The sequence below is a fragment of the Notolabrus celidotus genome, chromosome 18 (genome assembly GCF_009762535.1).
Source record: "Notolabrus celidotus isolate fNotCel1 chromosome 18, fNotCel1.pri, whole genome shotgun sequence".
Classification (NCBI taxonomy): Eukaryota; Metazoa; Chordata; class Actinopteri; order Labriformes; family Labridae; genus Notolabrus; species Notolabrus celidotus.
Genome location: NC_048289.1, coordinates 21543482 through 21571426, shown reverse-complemented (window position 1 = coordinate 21571426; position 27945 = coordinate 21543482). Strand labels below are relative to the sequence as shown.

Genomic DNA, 27945 nt, shown 5'->3' with positions numbered 1-27945 from the left:
CGTCATTAGAGCAGACCTTTTCTCTATTAAATACATCATGTCATTTATTGTTAAGAACCAATTACAAATCAGACACATATGGTTCAATTAGAGCTCTAATGAGAATCTTTAATAGTAGCTGTGTGAAGGTGAAGCAGCCTCGTTTTGTCTCCTGGATTCCCATCTGGGCCCCTGAAAAGCATAAATGGAACCATTATCATCGGTCATCAAACAAAGTCATCATTGTGTGGCTGTAACTACAAGATAAATGTCTGAATAAGAAATACCCACAAAACTCCCAGAGTATGAGAATCATCATTTTAGTCATTTCAGTCCACTGCCTGTCAACAGCTACAATCACGCCCAGTATGATACAATATATACACATACATTCAGTTATGATCTTTATTTACTGCATACTGCTGTATTTTTTTTTTTACTTCTGATTAATTGTTGTGATTTAGGTTCTGAATGCTATTATAATGATACAGAAATGTACTAATACAGTCATTTCTTATATATTATGATTGACTGTATTTCCTTATGTAATTTCATTTAAAACTATTGTACACACCATTTGAGGTCTGAGACATTACAATGTCTTGATGTTATATGTGTTTACAGTCTTTTTAATTATTATTTCCCTTAATTCCTCCTGTTAAAGTTCTAAAATAGTAATGAATTTTAGCGAATTTGTGTTTTTTGTTGTCAAATATAATAACTGATATTGAAACCTCAAGTAATAAACATGGGCATTTACCAAATAGATGAAGTGTAATATACAGTATATGACCTGTTAAAATTATTTATTAGCACAGTTGTTTGTGACGATGTTCTCTGTTTTGGTATGTCTAAATGAAAGCTGCCCTTGAGGATGTAAACGTGCACTCAACTGGATGAAATACAAGTTCTAGTATTCAATCAATCAATCAATTTTTAAGCCCCGAATTGCAACAAGGTTATCTGATGACACTTAAAGCAAAAATGATGCTAACGCAGAAGTCCCAAAAACTGCAGTTCCTTGAGTGTCCACTTGAGACTGGCCCCGAAATCCTAGGATTCCCCATTAACATCCATGTTGGGCACGGACTTTGCCTACTAGTTAAGTTGCGAGCAAATCCAGCCTGTGGCTCCTTCCCCGCATGTCATTCCCCCACTCTCTCCCAGTTTCCTACACTATCCACTGTCCTCTCCCTCTATTAATAAAGGTGTACAAGACCCCCCAACAAATATTTTAAAAAAACATCCATTTTAAATATACATTTTTACAGCAAATTAAACATGTTTACAGCCGGGTACAAAAAAGTGTTTTTAGGAGCGCTGGTGGTCTAGTGGTCTGAGCGCCCCAAATACAGAGGCTACAGTCCTCGTCGCAGGGGTCGCTGTTTTTAGTCTGAATAACTTCTTTAATTAGTCCTACAAACTGTGTAGGGGGTTGTTTTTGTATAACTCATCCCTTTTTAAAGATATTAAGACCAAGAGTTGCGCATAGATTGGCAAAATTAGGGGTGTGGCTGAGTTGACTGACAGCAGGGTGACATGTAGATGTTCGCCAGAAAGCTTAAAGCCCGCCTCAATTCTGACTCTTTATCTGTTTTTAGGTTTATCAGAAGTTAGGTCGAGTCAGCATTTCCAATATGGTGACTGCCATCAATGGGCTTCAGAACCCCTCTTCAGAAACCTCTCTGTCCATGTTTATACAGTCCATGGTTGTTTTATAAGACCCAACTTGAACCCTATAAACAGCAGGAACTTGGCACATTGTCAACAAACCCTTTCTTTTAACAGGTAGAAACCTGAAGCAGAACCAGATTCACTGGTGAACAGAAATCTGCCTCAACTGGAAGGGCCTGGAAAGTTGGATAGACAAAGACAAAAAAAAAGACACACAAAAAAAGACAAGATGTTCACACAGCAACAAAAATAAAAGTAGATAAAGTTGAGGATGAGACAGAGGATTAGTTCCTGTTACAGAAAAAGAAATGCAGCACTCCCTGATATTTAATCTTCCCTTGTTTACTTTATAATAATGTTGTTTTAACATGTTGTCCTCACCACTACTCACACAGTTGGTGTTTATGCTGTCTGTCAGCAGCTAGTTGAGGCCCTCTTCCACAAAAAGAGTGTGGCTGGTTCAGCTCTGCAGGCTGAATGGAGCCACTCTTCACTGCCAGCAGCTGCACTGGGCAGGTAGTACAGGCTTTTCAGAGGGGCCAGCCTGCATCAATCAACTTAGTTTAAGGGCCCTCTCTGTAATTGCCAACTATTAGAATATGTGGCATGAGGGGTTCAACACAATTTTCAAACATGGTGAAATGGCACCAAGGCCTCCTCTCAAATCCAGTGATAATTGAACAATTAAACTTTAGCATAGAAATTACCTCTTCATATGGCAGAACTAATTACAGAGGCAGGGTAGGCACAAAGAAGGCTCTCCAAGGTCAAAACCAAAACTGTTTTTCAGTCTTTGGAGCTTCATTGTGAGCCAGGTTTAACTGTGTTTATGATATTGGTCCCATTATCAGCTATTAGCAACTTCAGCGATTATGCAATTTAGTAAGAAAAACACCCAAAAGTGTTTTCTTCCTTCATTTTTTACAGTATTACTTTGCAATCTTTTTAGCATCCATGCATTTTCAGATGATATGGTCTGATAATTTCAGGTGATTCATACCTAGGAATATTTTGAGACCATTAACTTCAGGTCATCCAGCTGCAAACCCTTTAAACATCTCCATCAGACAGGATTTAAATCACCCTGTTTGATTGGGGCAGTTAAGCTCTTCATACTCTTCACTGTAAAATGCTAATTCTCCCTGAAACGAATGGGCAAGAATCCTCAGAGAGCATATGGTGAATCTCTCGTATTAATAATTCAAAGGAAATGAGCAAAAATTAGTGAGCAGAGCGTCAGCGATGTCATGCAGCCATTACTTCTGCAAATGAGATATTTAATTTGAGAGATTGAAAATGGAAATATCGTCAGGATGAGAATTTATTACCCCTTCCCTATTTTACAGTACTTGAAATTGAATATTATCTGTTTGAACATGCCAGTCCAGTTCTTACAAATACATGAAACTCATACTTCCATTATCCTTCAGATTATGTCTGTCTTACTCTCCCCACATAAACCTTTAATCAATATGATCTTAGTCCCCCACAGAATGAACTCTAATTCATATCTACACTTTAGAGGGGACCTTAAAACCCATAAGGAAACCTTCACAAAGACATTTGAGCACTCCAGGTGCATTAGGTGCAAAAAAACCCCGCTAATGCTGATAATGGTAGACACATGATTCAGGAAGCTTTTTGAGCATTCAGTGAATCTTAAGAGGGTCTGTATCCATGAAAGAAAAGCTGAAGACAACAGCAAGGGTCTTGCAGCTGCAGTAATTACACCAAAATAAGCAGGATTGTGCTTATTTGTAGCTTAGAGAACATATAATATAATCAGGGTACAGTGTGTGCAAGACAAACATGCCCTCATGACAATGTTTGACGCTAAAACTCTGTCAGAGATGAGACAGATATGAATTTGATATTGACTCCAACCGAAAAAGGCCAAACTAGGAGCATGAGGCACATTTAATATATAAACTGGGCGCCCATATACACAAAACATTTGCAAGTTCCCATACAAGATGATAATATGTGTTGATACAAGGAGGCAAGAGATGAAAATGATTGGAAATGTATGATGAGGTGGTGATTGTAGACAATATTAAACAGCACAAAGAAGCTTTTGTTCCTGAATTCCTGCAGCAGTTCAGCCAGTATTGCTTCTGCTTTAATTTAATATCTATTTATTTTACCCCATTGTGTGGGTTTTATTGAGGTTGTGCCTGCTTTATCGCCCCGATCTCACCCAGAAGTGAAGGTCAGGAGAGGGAGAGTGCCTCTGTTTATTGGCTTCCATTGAGCCCATATGAGCTGATTTGGCTATCCGCTCCTGATATTAAGTTCTTTCACAGTATTTTGTGCATCCGGATATTGTTTATCACCACATTGAGATATTCAGTGTGTATTTACTGCTGAATTAAATATTCTTCATCACTTTTGTAATATCCTCTCTGTACAGGCTCATGCAGGATGTGAGTCCTGTTGGATGGAGCCTCAACTTCTCGGTTGAATATCTACAAGTTAGGGGGAAAAAAGCAATATGTATTTCATCAGTGTCCTCACGTACGCCAAGAAATATAAAGTCTTACTAATTTCAGCTAAATAAGGACGACTTTTATAAGTCGGGTTGAACCAGCTACACAGCTCTCTGAGTTACTTCATATTTCTCTTTTGAAGCCAGACTTAAAAATATAAACATTATAATTTATTGTATCTACTTTTCACACTCAAGTCTAGACATATGTGACAAAAAACACTGTTAATAGATTAATAAAAGTGGTCAGACTTGTAGATCCTTTCTCTAGCAATATATAGAATACATTACACATATTGTTTGCAGCAGTGATTTCTATTACTGTCCTTTTGGAAGATTGGGTGTAGTACTCCTACACTATGTTAATAACTATAAAAACTGTAGTTTTTAAAGGCAGGCCATTATGGCAGGTGAGGTTGCAAATTCTGTAGGGTGATAAATGCCTTTGAAAATCAGCCACTAAAATTGAATCTGTCAGGTAGGGTATATCATTCTGTCAGGTAGGGTATCCAATTATGTCAGGTAGAATATCCCATTCTGTCAGGTAGGGTATCTCTTTCTATCAGGTAGGTTATCCCATTATTTCAGGGAAGGATATCTCATTCCGCCAGGTAGGGTTTCTCATTCTGCCAGGTAGGGTTTCTCATTCTGCAAGGTAGGGTTTCTCATTCTGCCAGGTAGGGTTTCTCATTCTGTCAGGTAGGGTATCTCATTCTGTCAGGTAGGGTTTCTCATTCCGCCAGGTAGGGTTTCTCATTCTGTCAGGTAGGGTGTCTCATTCTGTCAGGTAGGGTATCTCATTCTGTCAGGTAGGTTTTCTCATTCCGCCAGGTAGGGTTTCTCATTCTGTCAGGTAGGGTGTCTCATTCTGTCAGGTAGGGTTTCTCATTCTGCCAGGTAAGGTATCTCATTCTGTCAGGTAGGGTGTCTCATTCTGCCAGGTAGGGTATCTCATTCTGTCAGGTAGGGTTTCTCATTCTGTCAGGTAAGGTATCTCACTGTGTCAGGTAGGGTTTATCATTCTGTCAGGTAGGGCATCCCATCCTGCCAGGTATGGTATCTCATTCTGTCTGGTAGTAAACACCTAAAAAAAAACTACTGACTCTGTAACTGATGGTGCAACAGGTCGATTATTCTGCAGGTTGCCATGTAGCAAACACCTAAAATAGATACATCTATCTTAACTGTTTGTGAAAAATGATTTTGCATTTGAGAACCCCAAAACATGGAAAAATTGAGCTCTAAAAATCTGTACACTTAAATTGATTTGAACACTTAAATGTATGGATGTAATGCACAGATTAAAACAGAACATTCCTGAATATGTGGTCACAAGTTAATTTTAGACCATGGAAACAGTGGTTTAGAAAGTCACACCAGTCTACTTAATCAGCTTGGCTGTATTAGAGCTGATTTTTACATCACATGATCTTCATCAGCAACTGAAGGGTGGTGAATTATTTTCTATGGCTCTATTCCAATTACAAGACAATTGGTCAAACTGTATGTGCTGGTGAAAATCATGTGATATGATCAAACGCTAAAGATCACGTGCCTGGTGGACCTCCCAGAGGGATTTATTTTCATACTTCAGAAAGATATCACTTTAAGGCAGCAGTATCACCAGTGGTGGAGAGTAACAGAGTAAATGTACTTGAGTACTGTACTTCAGTACATTTTTTTGAGTATCTGTACTTTACTTGAGTATTATTTCTTGGGGGAACTTATTACTTTTACTCCACTACATTCAGAAGACAATTATTGTACTTTTGACTCCACTACATTTCTATCAATGCTCTAGTTAATCACTACTTTTGCTTTGAAGTCAGCTCATGAATGTCCTTCTCTTTTCTGAAATCTGATCCCTTAGACAGTAAAATGTGTTTGTGTAGTTCTGTTTGTCTCAGTGGTTTAGTCATACCAGTATATTGTGCGTCTCCACAGTTGAACGTGGAGCAAACAGAGCAAACTTCACTCAGATCAGGCAGTTCATGTAGAGGTGGTAATGATGGCTATAATTCTCCACCTGAGCACCCATGGTCATATCTTCAGCCTGTGTTAGAGGTTTTTGAAATGAAGAATGATACGTATCATTTGAAATGTTCTCCTTGTTTCCAACTCTGCCCAAACATAAAAACATACACTGTCCAACCTGAGAAAGTGTGATGAGCTACGTAACATTTGTTTTATTCCAGATTAACATTTCAAACCAAGTTGTCTGTGCTTGGAGTAACTTACTTTCTGTTTTTATTACCCGGTATGGTTTTAAAGATTTCAAGTAATGGTTTCTAGACAAACATAATGTAACCGAATGTACTCCTATGTATTCTTGACTGACACTCATGCTTTACGAAAATACAACGTTTTGAGATTTTTTTAAGAAGTACTTTGAATACTTAAGTATTTTTAAAAGGAAGTACTTCAGTACTTTAACTCAAGTAATAATTTGACAGAGCCCTCCACGCCAAAACGGTGACAAAAAGTTGAAACTGAAAAAACAATCATTGAAAAAAACTGCATTCAAAAAAAGAAAAATGTCATCGAAATAATAATCTGTCATTAGAAAAAACTTGACATCAAATAAATATAAGATTGTCATTCATAACACATTAGAACGCAAACAATCTAGAAATTAAATAATATAAAACTGATGTCTGTGACTTTAACTTCAGTGAAACGTTTTCAATGCCAATACCTGTTTTGATGCCATTACAATTTTTTTTTTACAATACAAGTGTTTCAGTGCCAATGTTTATTTTTTTAGTTTCAGGGTGTGTTTTCAGTGCCAAGTTTTTTTATTTTCAGTACCAAACATTAAAGTCATCGTTTTGGCTCCATAATATGGAGTAATATTTGACCTGGAGTATCTGTACTTTGACTTAAGTAATGAAGCTGTGTACTTTGTCCACCACTGAGTATTACACCACGGTCTACAGCACAGTAAGAACTTTTCATTACTGTAGGATTGTAAAAATACTGTTCTGCAAATATAAATAGTCTATCATAAATACTCTCTGTAAATATACATATAAATATACAATGCAACAATTCTCCAAGCAGAATTCCATATTTCTATTTTTTGTATTATTTAACTACTATTTTTTTTAATGTAAAAACTACCCCTGCAACTCACCACTGCATTTTTATCATATTATTTTAGCCTGTACATATTAGCCATGCCTATTTGTTGTTCTTTTGTATTTATAGCTGATGTTATTGTTATTATTTTTACTTTATTTTTATTTTGTATGCCTTATTCTTATGCCTTGTACAAAGAGAGCACAGTTTACCTAAGTCAAATTCCTTGTGTGTTCAAGCATACCTGGCCAATAAAGCTGATTCTGATTCTGATTGCATTATTTTTAAATTTTAATTATGAAGTGTTTTTTGTTTGTTTTTTTCAGTGTGGTGTTGTTGTGTTGTTTTTTCTACCTGAACAGGTTGTCCGTCCAAAGCATCATGTGGACATCACATGAAAATAGTAGAAATAGCTTTCTAAGTTCATCATGTAAACACTACAGGACAGACTGAAGTACGTTTCGTGACGTCACGTCTCTCTGGACGAAATATGATGCTGCAGCTGGTGCACGTGGTCTGTTGTTTACTTCTTCCAGGAACATTGGAAGCGCTGTTGAGGAGGAGAGGAAGACGAGAGGGAGGGGGAGGGAGAATTGTGAAACAGCTTTCCTGGATAGAGTTACATTACTCAGCATTTGTTCAGTCAGAGAGATTATCGTCGCGAGTATGTCGAGCTGAATTTCCCCTGTTTTTCCTCTTGAAAAGGCTCTTCACGCAGCGCGAGACTGCAACAGTACGTATTGTTTTTGTTTCAGAGCTCGCGGAGTTCAGCACTCAGTGTTGTCTTTGCTCTTTGTTCCCCTTACAGGGTCCCGCAGTTCAAGTTCAAGCGTCCCAGTGTTGTCAACAAAGCTTTAAAAGCCTGCATGTAGTGTGCTGCAGGGGGACTGTCGAGCATGACAAGGCTTTAGAGATAGAAAAACTCTTTTTTTTACATTCAATTTGTGTACTAAAAACTGCATTTATGAGAAAACTAGTTTGATTTAGCAAAGTTTGTACATAAGAAGTTGGATTTTGTTGAGATACATGTTCTGTTGAGTATTGCATTATTAACAGGTATCAAGCACTTCCCTCGACTAGTTAATTTCTCCTAATCAAACCATTTAATTAAAGGTTTCTGTGTTATCTTTTCCCTTTAAGACCAAAATGCCTCAACTAGGAAACCTGTTAACCCAGTTTCATCTCAGCTCCAAACCCTCAGAAAGTCCAGGGCAACACGCACAACAGACTCCAACACTCCCTGATTTTTTACAACATGTCAGGTAAGTACAGTGTTGTTGCTATTATCTCCAATCCATAAGGTTTTATCACTAAACTCTGCAGTATCCAGATATTTTTAGTGTCTTTTAGCAGTTTTGCTGTTACCAAACTTGTTTCAAGCAGCAGCAGGGAGCTGTTTCGCCTTAAAAATCTAAGCAAAAAAACATGCACACTTAAAAGCTGAGGGGAGACAAAAAGGGTAGCAACTTTAGTACCTGGATCCAGATGTTTAAGATGGTGGTGACCAAAACAGAGATAAAATGAGAGGCTGTTTAGAGAGAATCACAACTCCAAAGGAATGTTAATTTTGCTTTACGTCTGCTATACAAGGAAATAATCAACTACCAGTGTTTGCTAATTACTTAATTTTGCATATGATAAATTGTCAGTGTTTTATGTGACATGTAAGTTACCAAAATAAAAGCAAATAATTAAGTTTTTGTTTCTTCGGATCGAATCTAATATATCTCTCTCTTCTGTACTGACATTGTAGGAAACTCACCGGGCTGAGAAATGAAGATATTTACAGCAACTTGCGTATTCCCAACCAGCTAAAAAGCACCAAAGATGACATCAACGTTGTTATCCTCACAGGTTGGTTTTTAATGATGTGTTATCAACAACCTTAGCACTTGCTCTTTTCAAGTTTGGTATCCAAGTACACAATGACAGTTTGACAATGAGCCAACATTCTCAATACCTGATGAAGCTTAAACTGGAATTTGGGCTACCGTATTTTCACCACAAATATCTGTGCTTTTTTTAACTACATCCTGTCATTATGTTCAAAATAACATACTTAAATTTAACATTTTCCAAAGGAACAAAACTATCCTTTCGGTATAAATTTTCATACATATGGAGGTACTTTGGAATGTCGCCATGTTTTTGTGCAATGTCCAGTCTAGTATCTAGAGGTTTAATCAACAGCTCTTCGAATTTATTTTCAGAAATTGTATTCCATTTGTAACATTGTATATATCTAAATTGTATTCTATCTTTATTTATCTATTTTTATTTTTACTTGTTTTAGTTTATTTTACTTATTGAAACTTCTTCTTGATTGTGCTTATGTCTGGGTTGCTGTAACAACTGAATTTCCCCCCCGGGGATCAATAAAGTAATATCTTATACAATTTCTTGTGCCACCGCTGTCACATCAAATGTACGGAAGATGATTAGGGCCACCAGAGAAATACAGAAAAATTAAGGTATTTTTTAAAATTATTATTATTATTATTATTATTATTATTATTATGAGATTAAAGTCAGAATTCTGAGAAAAGAGTCAGATGTCAAAATTAAAGTTAGAATTCTGTCTTTAATCCCAGAATTCTGACTTTTTCTCATAATAATAATAATACAAAAAATGTTTGACTTTAATTTTTTTTTATCCAGTGGCCCTAATCATCCTCAGTCCAAATGAAATATCCTGTGAAAGAAAATTTTATTTTTTTGCTTGCAAGCCTTTAGGAGAGAATAAACTAACCTGATATCACACCACTCTGTTGCTCTGATAACTTGAAGTGACTTAGTTTTCTTTTCCTTTAACAAAGGTCATGGGATCTTCTGCGTAGATATAAAACCCTGGAGAGGCACAGTGTCTGCTCACAACCAAAACTGGCAAGTGAAAGTGAAAGAAGAGGACCAAAACTTTACCAATACTTGCATCGAGCAGATTGAAGACCCCCTCAAAGCTATTGTGGTAAAAAAAAAAAAAGACACATTTTACTGACATGCTGAAACACCAACATGAAAACCTGAATGTCAATCTGTCTGGGACATTTGTGTCCAAGGTCCAATCAATTGTCCAGCACATTGTTTTCATCCAAACTCCAACCGGGTTAAGAGATTCTGAGTCACCATAACAATTTATATGGAAATTTCAAACACTGCAGGGCTTCCTAAACTTCCTGAGTACCCGCTCTTCAGCTGAAAGGACTTAATTATTTTCCTGCTGTTGTGTTTTGGGGGGTTAAAGCAGGCAGGTGCCTAAACACAGCTGTCACCTTATGTGCCCATTCATTGATTTCCATGTCTATAGATGTTAAATTTTAACAGGGAGCTTGGCTAAAGAGTTCAATGGCAAAGACACATTGAATTATTGGAATAGTTCTGCTTGAATTCACTTCTTTATTTTACAAAAGCAAATACAGCTTGAGCCACTTATTCATTTTATCATTTAATACTGTTCAACATTAGTCCTATTTAGAAATTGAAACATGTATAATTACATCAATATTTCTTCATATATGATATATAATATTAATTTGATTTTCTCAACCACCTGCAGGCAAATGTATCTTTGTTTTAATGATCTGTCAGTCTTGTTTTTACAAACAATGCAACTGCATTGGTGAGTCAACCAGCATATCAAAATAACTTTAACTAGCAATTCTTTCCCTTTGATATGTTGTTTTAAAATATTCAGATCTGCTAGATGTTTTGAAAAAATAAACTCTTTGATGACGTCTTTAGGCTCTGTGCCAATTCCAAAACACAAGTGTTTACTTATCTATTCTTTGAAGAAAAGAAAACTAGTTTTTATACAAAAAGGCTTTTTACATGAATCAACGAATTGAACTCAACAAATTTTAAATGTTACATAAACGCAATGCAAGATCTTAACCTCAAAAAACCTGCGTATGATTACTATTTCAATCCATGACTGATTGAGGAAAAGTAAATAAGACTTCAAAGCAGACCAGACATTCAATACCAGCTGACAGTTCTTGATTTTTATTTCTGTTCAAAAGTTTAATTGCTGCTAACTCTTCTCTCCCAGACCAAGACGACAAACTTGTGTGGTCATTTGAAGCGAAGTGGATTCGCTGTGCGCCAAAGCCTTTTCCTCCCCAGAGTTATCTTCCTCTCTCCAGACTGTGAGCTGGACGAGGACCTGAGGGAAAAGAGGGAGCTGGTCTCCCACAGCCAGTTAGATGACTTCCTCAGGTCTTTCAAGGAGGGCTACATGGCCTGGATATCAGACGCACTGACTCCCTCCTGGCTCTCTGGTAAGTGGGTCCTCAAAGGTTTTAATACTTAAGAGATTCAGTAGAGGGTCTAATACATTTAATCCTCAACTTAGCATTAGCTATTCTCTTCTGCTAACAAGTCCCAGAAATTCTCAATTAGTTTTTGGGGCACTTTGCTTTGTTGGATAGGACATCTGAAGGGAGATGGGAAACATGGGGAGTGGAGACTGGGGGAAGACATGCTGCGAATGGTTGTGGTCCAAAAAATGACAAGATGGAACTGAAAAATAATAAAGAAAAGGGACACATTTACTGGGGTTTCAATTTTAATTTTAAGAGTTGCTTTTTTTCACCCTGGGCCTGTTTTATTCTGTAACTTCTGGTCATGATGCCAAAAAATGTTATCAGCTGTGAAATTAAAATAATTTGAAATCAGCTGACAACGATTTATACAATTCTTGAGTTACATTTTATCTAGGACCTGTCAAGTAGCATGTCATCTCCTCCTTATTTGCCCTCTTTTTCTACTATATATCACAGTGGCTCTCTAAGTTAAACATAAATGGCATGAACATTTTAAGAAATATCATAATGACTATACTTACATTGTCGTTTTTCCACAACTTTTATGATAAAACAGTTTTAACGGACAGAACACTCGTTGGACATTTTTTAAATCTTTTTGAAATAGTAAATAATAATAACTTGTTAGGAACAGAACAAGGTAAAACAGTTGTTCCTCTCTCTTTCTTTTTCTGCAGGTCATCTGTCCTACAAGCAGATGGAGTCAGTACGAGAGGTCCTGAGAGGGGTGGGAACGTGGGACCTGATGCGGCTGCACTGTGGCGAGCAGCTGAAAGGGGACTATCAGGGCTGCCAGTTCATCGCTGTTGATCGACGGGAGACAGACGTGCTCGAGTTTTCCCGAGTCAAGACCCTGTCAGCTGATTCGCTGTGGGCTCTGCTGGGACACGCTCCTCAGGTCAGCACAGCTCTGATGAACTCTTACATTGATAAATGATGGTTAAATGAGTGAAGTGACAGACCAGCAGGTGGCAGTAGTACTTTAGGACTGCTCTATACAGGTTTTAGTTATTTCTCTTTAAAAAACAAAGGTTTGTTTGAGCTGAAGACTGCAGAACATAACAGCAGTTGTTATTATGTTATTATTATTATTTTAGAACATGTAAGTCTATGATTATTTTAAATGTAGATAATGTAAGTATATTTGTAACTAGAAAACAGATTAAGTGAATTACACTTAAAGAATCAGATGAGAAACATTTTCAGGTATCAAGTTGGTTTTTTTTACACTGTCTATAATTATCCAGCTCAGCCTAACTTATTAAAGGTCAAAGCAATACGACGTGTAGAGGTTTGTCTCCCCAGAATCCTTTCTAGAAAAAGCAGAAAAGAAGCCTTTTTTAAGTGATACTGTCACCCTCCAGTGCTCTCTTAAAATCACTTTCATATCTCCACTTCTTGTGTAATTTACTGCCTAAACTCTTCAGTTTTTATTGCAGTAAGTTATGCCAGCTGCCTGCAGAGTACTTATTAGCTGGCTTAATTGAATCAAGGCTAACAAGGTCCAAAAATAAAGCTTACTTTGAGCTCATTCAGATTAAGATTGGTCCATATTTTTCATCATTCAGAACATTTACATGCACAGTTAAATCAAGATAATGTTATAGCTCAGTTAACAATGTAACTGGACTACTGTCCTTGTCAAGCATCCATTCACTGAAAAAAGTATGTATTTACTTGCTATGGTAGGTGTCAATATTTCCTTCTTTAAGATCATTATTATTGAAACTGTTTTCATTATGTGACCTGTTACATCACATAACGCAACAGTTAGCAAGAAGCAAACTGGTGGTATGTCGAATGGTGAAAATGTCCTGACAGCTCTGTAGCTTTCATACGCACTGCACTCTACTTTTGGTACAAATGAGATGCATGCTCTCTCAGACTTATAGTGATATCTGAAGGAAGACAACAACACCTTATGCTCCTACACATTTGTGCAGTTCAACTTACAAAGTCTGGTGTGCCAACTGTAGAGCAAGTGCAGGTCAGTTTGGGGGCGATTGAGGTGTATACATGGAGGAGAAAATGGATCCCCAATTATCTAGGTATGTTAGAGTGACTTTGAGAAATTCAACATAGTGCAATTTCAGTCAGACTAACATGTTAACATGTGTATTAAAAGTCCAGTTTTAGTCAGGTTAAAGCTGTAAATTGATTATTTTAACATCAGATAAATGAGTGTTATTTATTTTGTTGCAAAATAATGAATGAAATAAGTCGATCAGTTTTAGGCATCTTTGGGATGGCCTTAAAGGAAACATAACTGTCATTGTTGTAACTGAATCAGAATGGTTATGGTATTTACAGAACAACATTTTTGGTAGCATTTTGACCAAAAGAAGTTAAAAGCACAGAATTATTTTAACTTCTCGTCTGTGCTGTAGTGCTGCCACTTCCAGAGATGTTTGAGTGGATGTCACACAAACAAAGGTCAGACCTCTTAAGGTCCAGCGAGCATGACCCTTACAGATTTCACACCCACCCTCTACACCCAAACACTCCAGCTTTTCCTTACAGACTCCACTCAGGCTTTAGTTTGAACAACCACCTCTTCGTCCTCCCCCAAATTTCCAGACTTTATGCACTCCCCCCCTCTCGCCTCCAGCTGCTGTGTATTTGATACATGACCCAACAATCATTAGGCAGACTGCAGCAGGCTCTTTTCTGGCCTGAGGGGACACACACACAGTGACAACAAAATGTATTATTTTCAAAGAAATATTTGTAAACGGAGGCAGTGTGAGGGGATCTTTTACCCCTGAGTTTACAGAGGAATGGGACTTTGAGTATATAGTGTAAATATTAGGCCTCTTTAAGTCTGTTGACATACAGCTGACAGACCTATATGTGGGTTTTTTATGACTTGTCTCCAGTAATTAGCAGGAAGTTGTTATTCTGTGCTTCCAATTTAAGTATCAGATTAAAGCATTTTGCTGTTTTTGGGTCCCCATAAATGTTTCAGCCACTCTGTCTATAAAAAAAAAAAGAAAAGACGTCTGCTCGTGTGCAGCAGCTGCTACAGAAAGCTCGGGGGATCTGCAAAGAAACCTGATAGCTCCCTCAGGCATATTTTCAATGTCCAGAAATAATGCATGCTTTTGATTTGTTACTTGTAAACAGACGGAGTAAAAGATCTGCGATATGACCCGAAGATTCACTCAGTAAGGCATCTGTTTGGTTGTAAGAGGTGACACCAGATGCAAGCGCAAAAAAAAAACCCTAGGTGTGTTTTCTGTGAGCTCAGTCCATTACTCTTTAGAGAATGGGATGTGTGCGCGTCCCCAAAGTGGAGAATGATTGAGTAGAGTGGCTGTAATTTATTAATTATGGTCTATATTCTTGGACCACAGTTCTGGCTTCATTCAATTTGTATGGATTGAGGGGAGTAATTATGTGTGTGTGTGTGTGTGTGTGTGTGTGTGTGTGTGTGTGTGTGTGTGTGTGTGTGCGTGTGTGTGTGTGTGTGTGTGTGAGGGGCCGTGTGCAGTGTGTGTTAGATAGAGAGATCTTTCTACGTCATAATCTCAAGTGTGTGTAACTTAAGTTAATCATCTTCATGTTGTCTTCTTTTCTTGAATGTGACTATTTCAGGACGTCCTTGTTTCAGTTTTAAATAAAGATGTTTATTCAAGAGGAACAGAGATGGAGCCCTCATGCTCCAGCATATAGTGTCTGCTAATTGCATAGCTGAGAAACAACAATTGAGTTCCTTCAACTGTTACTCGACTACACCAGCCTGCCAGTTGATTAATAGAACCAACACAACCTGCTGAACCCCTCATCCCCCCCTTCTTCCAAATTCACTGACAACATCTCTGCAAACAAATAATCAGACCTCAGTTACCAGAGATACGTCTCGTCTCTCTGACTGGCTACAGATTCCACACAGATTCAAGCTTGTTAATTTAACTCCACGATGACATTCCTCTCTGTTTGGCCATCTCCCAGGTTGCACGCATCACGGGCCTGTAATGGACAAGGCTGGTGCGCCTTGTGCTTAGCGCAGAAAAGGCAGAGAGGGGAGACATCAACCGCTTTGTGGTGATAATGAATGGAGGCACACAAAAGGACAGGGGGCTGGCCATTTACAAAGCCTGCAAATTCTGCTGCCTAAATAGATAATAGTGGCAGACACGGTGGCTTTTTGGCCTCTTTTTGTGTGGAGAAGAAAGTATTAAGCCATTTAAAGAAAATATATGCAAGGCCTTTTTCTGTTAATTATAAAACAGTCATAATAACATTATGAAATAGAGCTCAGTCCTGGGTAAGTGAGGGAAAAAAAAGCGTCATTTGATAAAAAGAAAACTGAGAAGAATGATGCTTTTTAAAAAATCCCTTTAAAGTTGTGTCACATGAATGCAACACATCAAACTTGTTACGTTGTACAGTGTCCTGTTTTTAGGCTCCAACTTTTTTGAAATGATGATTTCAATCCCGTGGATGAGTTTCAAAGAAAGTTTTAAGAGGAATTTTCCTAGAAAGAAACTTCTATTAGTCGCACAGCATTTTTCAAGCAAAATGAAAATTGTCGGGAAATTACCAGGATGTTCAGATTTCTGTAATTGCAGCATCACTCTTGAAAAGGAAACTGGAATTGGAAATAATTTGCACCCAAGTGTGTGTAGGAAGCTACAGAGGAAAGCTAACCATGCAATTACACATTAGAAGAGTGCTGCAGAATCACAAGTGTTGGTAATGAACTAGTGAAGACACCAGCACTTACATAGTGGAAGGCAATGATAAAAGCTGCCTTGTAATAGCGTGTGATTAAACTTGATAAAAATCTATTTTTTCACTCCAGCACTAAGCCGCTGTGAAGAGTCCCGTGGAGAGATTCTGCATCCGTCAATTTGAGGATGACTCAATGTGTTTCCTCCAAATTCATCACCCAGCATGCAATAGCAGTCACTGTTAAGGGCTCTTCACATGCTCTTTTGTTAATTTAGTTAAACATCAACCAGTAGAGTTCATGTTTTACACATTCCTACTTAACACAGGTGGAGATTGAGTTTCTGTAAATTTGAATACATGTTTAAAATAAAGCTCCAAACCATTAATATTCATTAGAAAATAATTTCTTTGAATGCGGAATGAGTTGTCGACACCCACAGTAGGTTATACACTCTGTGATTAAATATTTTATATTATACAATGCATACATTATTTCAACAGCTAGAAGAGTCACAAAGACAAAGAGTGATCTGCCTTTTGTTGTGGTAATAATTAAAAAACATGTTCTTCTACTGAAGGCAGTGAGATAGTCGGAAAAGTTGTGTAATCTTCAAAACGGAGATGTGATGCGCTTACTTTAGTAATGTCTTTGTTTGGTTGAAAATGATCAAATGTGTAAGAAAAATGTATTAAAGCTCCAGTGAGTAACTTTTGGTTTGCATTTAATTTGGCGCCCCCTGTGGACAAAGTGTACCTCTTCTTTCTTTGTTTATTTTGTCCTAGATGTGTGTAAGTAGGGGGTTCTTTTTAAATAAAACATGTCCACCAGCTTATATTCACCTCCAAATATGTCACCCATCGAGAAGCTTTGCTGTGGAAAATGTATAAAAAGCTGTAACAGCAGCATGCAGCTAATCACAACAACTGGCTGTCACCCCACACCAGTTAGATCCAACATTGAAAATAAACATGCAGAAAGTCAATATTTATGCTGATGATGTAATTTGCTCTTTTACTTCCGAAAGAGCCATCAATATTAATTTCAGTCTGATTCATAAGCACCTAAAATCTCCTTACAGGGGCTTAATTTTCTTAGTTTGCCATTTTTTGGGCAAAATTTTTGATTTTTTACAAAATACTGAAAGCTGAATTGTTAATTAATGACATTATTTTTTGTGCAAAAATGTGTAGATCTTTCTGAAACGCTGAAACTAAACCAATTTTGATATCGGACATGTGTCAGAGCTTTTTTTTAAAGATAAGTAACATTAAACTTTGGCTTTTGGCTTTAAGTAACCCCACTTAAGGCTCTTTAAATCTCATGTTTTTGCTTTGTCCTGTTTCTGACTTTTTGAAAGACAAAACTATTGCAGTTCATTAAGAAACAATCTTCAATGAAAATAATTGTTAGTTGCAGCCAGTATGATATGATCATATTGAAACAATACAGCTCCACTAAAACTCAGTTACTGATTCTATCAAAATACTGCCCAGACTTTTACCATGGCATATTTAATACCCAGATAAGACATTATATATCGGCATCATTAAGTAGTTTTTTTTTCCTATTAATGATTCAATGGCATCATCTGCTTTCGCAGCAGATGCTGGATTTAGTATTTAAAGAAAACTTTCTTTGGTCACAAGCCAAGATGTTAATTTTATCTCAGGGAAGCTGGGCTATTTGTTTTTTAGGATACAGGATATTACAGTGATCCCCGCAGTATAGGCAGAGAGATATGATCAATAGGGATTCATGAATAATGAAGAGGCCGAGTGGAGCAGAGACACTTAATTACAGTTTCAAAAGCCATTCTCGTTAATTGAGGAGAATAAAGGTGCTGAAGTGGACTCATCGGCAACGTTAGAATTTTTTATATCTGACTTCTTTTTTTTCTAAATGAATTTTAATGAAAAATACCAACTAAGAATGGCAAATCCTCCCTGTATTCTCAGTTACTCACTCTGTGTTTGACATTCATTATCGTAGTTTATTTAGTGTGCTCAGTCCATTTCCTGTGACCACCTGTGAGCAGGCTATCGTTCTTTTAATGTAGAGGCTAATATGCTGCATGTCCAGACAGAGCGTGTGCAGCAGATCCACTATATAATTGACAGCACTGCCATCTGTTACAGTTATGTGAAATTATGGATAAACTAGTTAACAGACACTTTGGCCCATTGTCTGTTGTTTTGATAATCACCCTTAATAACGGTCGGCATCAATATGGTCTTTAAACCTGATTTGGGACTTAATGGAGTCAGATGGGGGCAGTCAGTGTATGCTCGGGGGGGTAATGCTGTTAGAGATGTTTGTAAAGAGCAAATTAAATCAGTCATAGATTGTGCCCTCTCAAGTCAGCCAGATGACCAGACCCATTGAGGAGAGAAAGGAGGGGGATTCATATTTTAAAGCTCTCGCAGAAAATGCACTTATGTGGATGGAAATAAAGTCAGAGCCGGGTGAATGGATGTAAATGGTTATTGCAGAGGGTCTAATGGCTTCCTGTTAGCTGAGGTTGGTTGGACGCAGAGATGTAGCTATTCAGAACTTAACCAGCCATCTTTAACGTTCATGTCTTTAGACAAATGTAGTTACTGATGCAGACGGTAATGTCACCAAACCAGAGTTTGAGCATCTTAATGGATGGACAACATCTGGACTCTGCAAAACAAACTCAAGTATTACTGAGTGTAGCAGTCTAATTTTAATATTCGCCATACTGATACAACAAATATCTTGATAAATCTTGTTTTAAGATATTAATTAAAATGAATGAAAATGTCTGCCAATGCTGTGAGCAAAATATCCTGATAAATTTCTTGAAACAGACATTGATCTGGAAAATGTTACTCACTGCATTGGCTGCTACTTTCTCTCATTACAATCAGTTAAGTCAATGAGGCTTATATTATGTGTAATGTGATATTTTGACTATAAATTGTACATACAGAATAATATTTGAGGTTTTCTTGTATTGATGTTCTTTTTAGACCTTTGGGTTCTGAACTTGTGTTCAGTCAATACAAGCACTCTGAAGATTTCACAACGGACCATGGGAAGTGGGGACTTTCAATTTCCTGACATTCTTTCTTTTTCCCTTAGAATATGTTCATCTAATTAAAAAAGTAATATACAGATGAACTGATTATACATGTTGTTTGTACAGTTATACAAAACCTGGAAAATAAGTATGAAAAAAATCCAATTTCCAGACCTGGAGAAGTTTTGTAAAAATAAATAAACCCAGCAAGTTTTGGAAAAAAAATCATATAGTGTTTGCTTCACAAATAGCTGTGCAGTACACCTTGCTCTTGTGTATGTGCTACTCAAATAAATGTTTATTTTGTATCAAAACACACAGCTTGTCATAAATGTAATTTTACCCTCCTGGGGTTTTTGTTACGTAACAACAATATCCGATCTGTCACGGAGTCAGAGCTCGGAGCTTGTTCAGCCCATAGACTGTATAAAATAATACTGAATCCCTCCCCCGTTTTTCATTACCTGCACAAATGTGTGCTAACAAGGAGCTTAGGAGGGAGGCATGCTAGTTGTAGGCTGTCTTAATAAACACAAAATGGACAATGGACAAAATCTGGATTTAAATGGTTAGTAAATGAGTTTACTAAAGTCAAATTCCTTGTGTGTTCAAGCATACTTGGCGAATAAAGCTGATTCTGATTCTGAGTAAAAATTAGATTAAAAAATATATGTGTTGGGATTTTTTGGGGTTCCGACGCTTTTGGATAATTGAATATGCCCTGGGTCAAATTGACCCAGGAACCTTATTGCTGTTCCAGAGAAACGAACATAACAGGAGGGTTAACATATACTGTTTAAAATGTTGACATACATTTTTTAGTCCTATTCTTTATGTAGATGACCAGATAGTTCAGCTGTATGCCTTCAAGAGAAGAACATATGAAGATATACTGTACTTTATATTTTTTAAATGATCTCATAAGTACAACTATTGCTTTGATCAATCTATTCAAGAAGGATATCAGTAAAGCACAATTTTCTCCAGTATATTTATGTATGGGAAGGACAGTGGTTTTATCACTCTTCCTCTGACGATCATCTCACAGAGCTTCATGATCAAACATATTGATTGGTCAGAGGACATTTACATTTTTACAATCTGATCTGTTATCTTGAACCTGCTCCGGGGCAGATTAGACGTTAAAGAAGTGAACCACTTTCATTGTGCTGAAAACCCGGTGATAACCCTGAAGTTACCCCGATCTTTTGGGGTTGCGGTAGTTGTAATCATACTTAGATTATTATTTACAACATAGCCATCAAAAAAAGACACTTTTTGAATACTTATATTAAGATCGCTTTACAAAATAGGGAGTGTCTACACCATCTTAGTTTTGGCTCAGTGTTTGGTAAAAGGTTGATACTTATTTCTATTTCTCAAAAAGGATGTTAAAAAAATCTGATTGGTTTACTTTTCTTACATGTTGTGAAATAAGTCATGTCTTCAGTTTTTGCCACTTATCTAATGAGGACAAAATATTTCTGCTTTCTGTCTATGTTGAAGGAGAATATGTGTAGTCCTGCAGCCATTTTAGATTATTTAATGAAGTAGCTTACAGTTGATGGTCATCTGTCAAGAAATTTATAGCAGCTTCTAAGGATCTAAATATCTCGGGTTGCTGATGATCCAGTTATTCACACCCTGACTCAACAGGTTGTTGATTTATTCATCCGGCGAGCCAAACCACACAGTGTTTACCTAATTGCCTTGTTAAACCCAGACGCCGCAACAGCAAACCTCCTTTGCTCCTATTTAATCACATTTGGCTTGTTTACAAAGACGTCCACCGCGCCAGAGGTGTGTTTCTCAGTGTTCCTCCCCATGTGTGTGTCTGCTAAGACACGGCGAAGAACAAAGAGCCCGTCGTCTGAAGCCGGTGTGGCGTTACGCTCACTCAGAGTTCACCTGAAACACTGCACCCATGGCTCCAGGTAAGAGCCCCCCTCTGACTGGTACCCCACCGGGATTCTTTGACTTTATCAGGGAGGAGAATCTGAACTGTGTGAATGGCAATACACACAGGTGGTGACACGTTCCTAGCCAATTACACAGCAACTCACATTATTCATGTCTGTCATACCAGTCAGACCTTGAACTACAAATACTCGCATTTATATGCAGACAATTAAATAACTTTGAAGGTGGGAAAGTTTATAAATAATTTGGAAATATCTGGATTACGAGGCTGAGAAACTGTGCCAGTAAAGTCCCTACAGGTAGGAGAAAAGGAAACCAGTGAGATAGCTATCAGCTTTTTGTGAGGAGATGTTTTTTAAGAGTGAGCCGTCGTCTTGAGTTTAAGAGGTTAGAAGGTCAACGGCGAACCAGAGACAGGATTTATGACTTTTAGCAGACGGTAAATAAGGAGCGACAGAGTTTGTCTCGTTGAAACGTGAGGAGTGATGTCATTCACACGACTCCCCTGACACAGAAAGTGAGAGGCGGATCAGAGGTAGACAACGTTAGGTGAGCTACCAGCCCTTTGTATGACACCCAACCTTAGCCCCAAGGGTCCTGCACTCACCGTGAAGTGTTAAACAGACACATTCAGGCCTGTCTGTGCTTGGGTTAATCAGGACTGTCTCACATGTTTGAACATCTCACAATCTACAGTTTTTTTTGTAATTTTGATCCTTTTTCGTGTGTTGGTTCTTGTTAAGCGTATAGGACACAGATTGCACTCAGAATGACATTGTTTAGTCAAGCCAGGAGCTCTTGTACACTTTGTTCTTCACTGTAATTTAGATATAGTAGACACTTGCCTCAAGTGGATAACAAGCAGTGGCAGATCCTGTACCTGACACAACACCTGGCAGGAAGGCTGTCTAGACCACACAGAACTTCCTTCTTTGAGTTAACATCAGTAATGGCCACACACTTCCTAACCGCACTATGTTCCTGGTTACTAGTTTCATGTTGCAGAGTGAATCCATTTTCATATTGTACGACTGTTTAATCATAGACTGTATAAAATATGGACGTAGTGTCCGTGACGTCACCCATCTGTTTCTGAAGCACGGTTTTGAGGCCAATCATCGGTGGCAGCCATATTGCTGCTGTCGAGTGATTGTGACGCTTTGAGCCTCCTAGCCAACATCTACAGTGTTCCCGCCTGTCAATCAAGTCAGCTGTGTCTCTCATTGGAAGACTTGTAATCTCAATATCTTTGAAAATGCCGTGTTGGAAAAAAATCACACCCCCTACAGTGTGTGTCTATCGAGAAATGAGCTATCCAGACTACACTTGTGTTTTGTACCAGGCTGTAAACATGTTTATATCTGCTGTAAAGATCGTCTTTTTTGAATTGGTGTGTATGTGGTTTCCGGTACTTCCGGAGCCAGCCTCAAGTGGATCCTCTATGAACTGCAGTTTTTAACACTTCCGCATTTGACACATATTTTTAGACCGGAGGTTGCCGCTTGGTTTTAACCGAAATGATACTTGGCCATCTTGAATTCTTAGCGCCCCCTTCTCCAACAAGTTTCATTTGTATACCTCTGGGCAGTCTTTTTCCAGAAAGGATCCGAAATAATATTTTCAACGTAGATTTCTAACTGCTTCAAATTTGTAGAAGGCAGCTGTTACGTAAAGGATAATGTACAGTGAGCAAGTGGTAATGCCTATCTTAATCCTGACAGGGTGAGCAAGACTTCCCAGTGAAGCAGAGCACCCTGACTATAAGACCAGCCTGAGATGGAAGCTAAAACTTTTGCTACATTGTTTACCAATTTACAATGCTAACAAAAAATAGCTTGTTTTGCCACAGTGTCAACAGGCATAGGTGCATACAGGATGAGCAAGACTTCCCCTTGATGCAGAGCACCCAAACTAGAAAGAGAAGCCTCAAATGAAAGCTAACACTGTTGCTACAGTATCATCCAATTTACAATGCTAACGAAAACTAGCTTGTTTTGCCACAGTGTCAACAGGCAGAGGTACAGTATATATGATGACCTATCAAATCAATCTGCTGAAAAGGAGTACAGGTATTGTTTTTTCTGATGAGAGTTGATGAGTGTTGTTATGGGGTTTGACCAATCAGATTCAAGTATTGATAGCCGGGTTATAATGGAAGTCATGGAGGATACAGGAGAGCAAGACTGAACAAACTGGTGAAGAAGGCCAGCTCAGTTCTGGACCCTGAGGAGGTGGTGGCTGACAGGAGAATTATGGCCAAGCTGTCGTCTTTGATGAACATTTCTTTTCTCCACATATTCTTGTTGAAATCTTCTTGATCCAAGATGGCTGCGTGCATTGGACACTGCGGCTGGTTGTTCCGTCGTTAGGTGCATTGTTTTTGGCACCTAATGAGGACTGCACCTTTCAATTTCGTTGTACTTGTTGCAATGACAATAAAGGCATTCTATTCTATTCTTCTATTCTATTTGTGGAGTGTGGTATCATTTGTACCTTGTCTGTGTTTAAATGTCAATGCTGTATGCAAGTGTTTCCTTACAACGTGCGTGCACCCACCGGGAGTTGGTAGCCTCGCTGTATCCTCACATAAACAGACAATAAAAGCTTTTTTATTAGTTCAATTGAATTCAAGGTATTGCAGTGTATATATACATATGCAAACTGTAACATTGAAATGTCAAAAAGGAGCCTGCGATGTTCTTTTGTACAAAAAAGTACCAGTTAAAATGATCTAGCTGTAATTTATTGTTAGTCCACATTAATACAACATTGTTGGTGTTTAGCTTCCCGGGCCTCATTCAAATAATCAGACAAAAAATAATAAATCAAATACATATTTATTTTTTTACCTCTCTGTAAAATATGCCTTATATTGTGTGTTGAGCCTGAGTGTCTACAGCCCCACAAAGATGGAAGTACTCATCTCTAGTTCCATTAAATTATTTCATTGTTGATCACAAACTATTACATGTGGCCCTGATTTGTTAGAACAATCCTCTCTGATGTCTTTGTGTTGGTCTTTGCGTCTCTCTGCCACCAGCTGTCATGAAGCTATTTTTTCATGCATCCCAAATTAATTGACACTCATTCTGAAGTGTCTGAAGCTATTGTAATACAAGCCATGTGGCATTCGGCCAAGGCTGCAATATAAGACACAATTGTTGCGTTTCCCCCCCCTCTCTTTCTCCCTGTTTTAATGCACAGTAATAAGTAAGTAAATGGTGGAAAGATGTGTGTCCGAAACCGCGGCAGCCTTTGTTGCAGATAATTAGGTTAGCAGCAAGAGCGTGCAGGTGCTGAGGGTGTGCTGTGTGCTCGTGTTGTGTTATCGACTTGCTCATATTCGCAGGCTGTCAGGGGTGTCGCACTTCCCATCAGCCCCAAAGCTCAGCAACCTCTTCACTATTAAAATGATCACTTTCAATAGCAGACAAAGGAAAGAGGGAACATATCTAGTGCAGGGTATTTTCCCCACCTCTAATGCTTATCTGCCTTTTGATGTCGGCGTAATAAAAGGCCTATTGGGCTTCCACAATGACCTGCAAAATGGACAAGAGCCGATATACTGGGCTCTGACTGTCGCTACCATTAACTAAAAGGCCCAGACATTATGGAGAGCCGGGATGAAAGAACACGGAAAAAAATAATAATTGAAAAATTGCCTAATGCTAAAGTGAAAGAAAATGGAACTGTGAAAAGGCACTGTAATATTCTGTTATCCCCTGTAAATGCAGCCAAACAAGAGATGCAGTGAGGCATTCTTTTTGAAATGGATGTGGTTCAATTACCTGCATGTCTAAATCTAGTTAAGGCTTCCATTGTCAGGCTCAAACAGAACAGGCAGTTTTGATGTAGTGTTAAAGCGTATTATGCCCTACAACCTACATAGAATCAAGAGAGCTGTGACTCCATTCAAGATGTGGAGGGGAATTAAAACAGCTCACATTGAAAACAAGGTTAATTTAATATTTATTCGGATCCACACCGCCGCTTGGATCACAGAGGAACAAAGAGTTGCACAATTTTTTGCGTGGTGAAAAAAAAAAAAGTGATAGCTTTTTGAAGGCTATTTCTGTGGATGTCCTGTTTTTACTGAGAAGGACAACTGATTTGTTTGATCATGTTAAACATTCAACCAAATCAAACACCGCTGTGACATGATATAGCTGGAAAAGTAGTGATTGGATACGAGTAGATAAACAGAGAATGAATGAGTTGTTGTGAGTGTGTGTTTTTATTTACTGCAAAGACAGGAAGTCTTTTGAGTTTGGCTTGTTGGTCAGAAGGCTCAAGATTGGAGTGCCAAGAATAAGGCACTTTGTGATTGGAGAGTATCAAAATGAGTCATCTGATTACTTGTCTATAATCATATATAATTATCAGAATTGCAACCTTCTGGTCTATATTTAGAAAACAAGATACAACCAGTGGTCCTCTTGGTCAATTTTAGGCTAAATTTAGCAAAAAGACCTGGTTATTTTGTTTTTTACGTTGCTTTAAAATGTATTGTATCCTTCTTTTTAAGAACCATATTAAATGTCATGCCATAGAAACTGAAATTAAATTTTCAAGCAATCTTTCCATCCATCTTTCACCTGCATATTAGAGGTGTGAAAAAATATCGATACAGCAATATATCTCGATACTTTGACCTCCAATATGATAGTGATATTTCAGCTCTTAATATCGACATTTTTGTAATAATAAAAATGCACATTTTAGCCGAGTTGGAACTAAAATACAACTTCAGTATTTCAAAAACGATAAAGTGGAAAATTTGTTTTCAATCAAATAGTTTTGACTTCATTTGTCCTTTCAATTTTGAGTAATATTGTGTGATTTACATATACACCATCACTATGTTTTCTTAGTTTACAGTGTAGAATATCACAATATATTACAATATTGTGATATCGTGATATATCCTGATACTATCGTATCGTGACCCAAGTATCGCGATGCGTATCGTGAGGTTCTTGGCAATACTCACCCCTTCTGCATATCATCATATTGAAACTTTATGGGTCCAATATGGACCTCTAATTTGGTAGAAACGTATTAATCTTTGGTGAGCTTAGTTCTTCTTCCAACAAGGGAAAATGCATCCAAATGTACTGTCTTCAATCAACAAGCCCATAGGCAAGGCAGCAGCTTATATATGTGGGCTCAGTTTGGACAAATCAGGATGTCAATTTCCAACTCGCTGTTTTTATGCACCCGCGAGGAGAACTAATCTGTATTCAAAATCTTTTATCCTGTCTGCTATCAGGCTTTTAAACTCAGACGGAAGTCTTTTTAGTCATTTTAAATAACATTGGTATGACAAGAGATTATATTGTCTTTTAATTGTTGTCGTTTCTTACTGTTATTTATTTATTACATTAACTTAATGCTGTCCTCCACAGACCCTCTAGTCCCATGTACAGACCCAGTGCTTGACTTGTGACTTGTAGCATGTATATATGATGGATGTGTTGTAGATGTTAAATGTTGTATGGTTGTTGTATGGTAAGCTATGAATGAATTGCCCTTCATGGGATCAATAAAGTTGTCTGAATCTGAATCTGAATCAAATATGGTTGAAAACAGAGTGAAATCAGTTCTGGATGTCCACAACCAAACTTCAACCAATTTCCAATCAGCTGAAAGGAGGTTATGATATCAGCATGTTCGACAACACATCTTTATTTAGCTGAAATCCAGTCTATGCATACATGTAATTTCAGTGCAATTACTAAATCATAGCTGTGGTGCATTATTGGCTGTGCGATGTTCGCAAGAAGCTCAAAGACATCATGAAGAAAGGAAATTCTACATTAGCAACAGCAGAAGAAACAAAGACGACTGCACACGCTCTGGTACTTAGAGTGTAGCTCAGACTATGAAGACAGAGAGACCCCTGGAAGCTGTCGTAGTTGATTGATACCTTACAGCACAATATACAAGAAGAACTCAATGGTGGGCTTGCGTGCTGAAGGTTTCACAATCGTACCTCTGAAGTCTCATTGAATCTTATTTTTGGTGACTAGATGCACTGTGATGTATTTATTTTAGACACTAAATATGAGATGTGACTTGAAAACCACCAATAGTCATGTGTGAATGTGGATCTTGTGACAGTAGTGGATATCCTGGTAAAGTCTGGTCTAATTATAGACGTTTAAACATCATCCTCAAATAGATGAAGAAAAACTTTCACTTTTACTTTTAAAAACTACCAGTTTTTAAAGATTTTTCAATGGTAGCCATGGAGGATTTTTTCAGTGTTTATTTAACTGAAAAATGCTCACTGTAGGGGGGGTCAAAGGTGAGAGTCATGAGAGTCTATTTAGCATCAGCAAGATGTCAACAAGATCCCCACAAAAGCCTGAAGCAGCACTCTTAATTTAACACTGTAATAATCTGTTCTTCCTGTTTCCTTCTCTCTGCAGGTAACAGTCAGGATGTACAAGCGTGGCTCCCAGGGCTGGCTGGGCAAATCCCTCAACGCCACCACCACCATCCCCTCCAACACCTCCGTGATCTTCAGGGTCAGCGGGGAGGAGGCAGACACCAAAATCGCAGCGAGCACCGTTCATAGTATCACACTCAGCATATGATCACTCAGAGAGGGGGAAGCCATCACAGCACATTTATGCAAATAAAACAACAAAAAAAAACATGTTGTACAAAGTGCCTTTTGCCATGTAAATGTTGATAGTCTAACACAGGAGGTTAATATCTTTTATTGGAAGTTTAGTGTAAAAAAAAAAAAAAAGAAACAAGGTAAGAT

The 27945-nt window shown here is 37.9% G+C and overlaps 1 protein-coding gene and 1 long non-coding RNA gene across 3 annotated transcripts; one reads left to right on the top strand and one right to left on the bottom strand.

Annotated features, from left to right (window-relative positions):
- Nucleotides 1-77: 77 nt before the first annotated feature.
- Nucleotides 78-8008, bottom strand: LOC117829604. The gene is made up of 2 exons (XR_004634641.1): nt 7571-8008; nt 78-171 (listed from the first exon to the last, which is right to left on the bottom strand). It is a non-coding gene; the product is annotated as an uncharacterized LOC117829604 (long non-coding RNA).
- Nucleotides 7673-27937, top strand: si:zfos-911d5.4. 2 transcript variants are annotated; one of them, XM_034707178.1, is made up of 7 exons: nt 7673-7949; nt 8357-8478; nt 8970-9070; nt 10033-10181; nt 11262-11490; nt 12213-12433; nt 27605-27937. In XM_034707178.1, the coding sequence occupies exons 1-7, from the start codon at nt 7707-7709 to the stop codon at nt 27770-27772; spliced, it is 1233 nt and encodes a 410-aa protein (XP_034563069.1). In that variant the 5' UTR covers nt 7673-7706; the 3' UTR covers nt 27773-27937. The 2 variants fall into 2 exon arrangements, with proteins under 2 accessions (XP_034563069.1, XP_034563070.1); XM_034707179.1 differs by lacking the exon at nt 27605-27937 and adding an exon at nt 16340-16917 and having other exon boundaries at nt 7674-7949.
- The last annotated feature ends 8 nt before the right edge of the window (nt 27938-27945 follow it).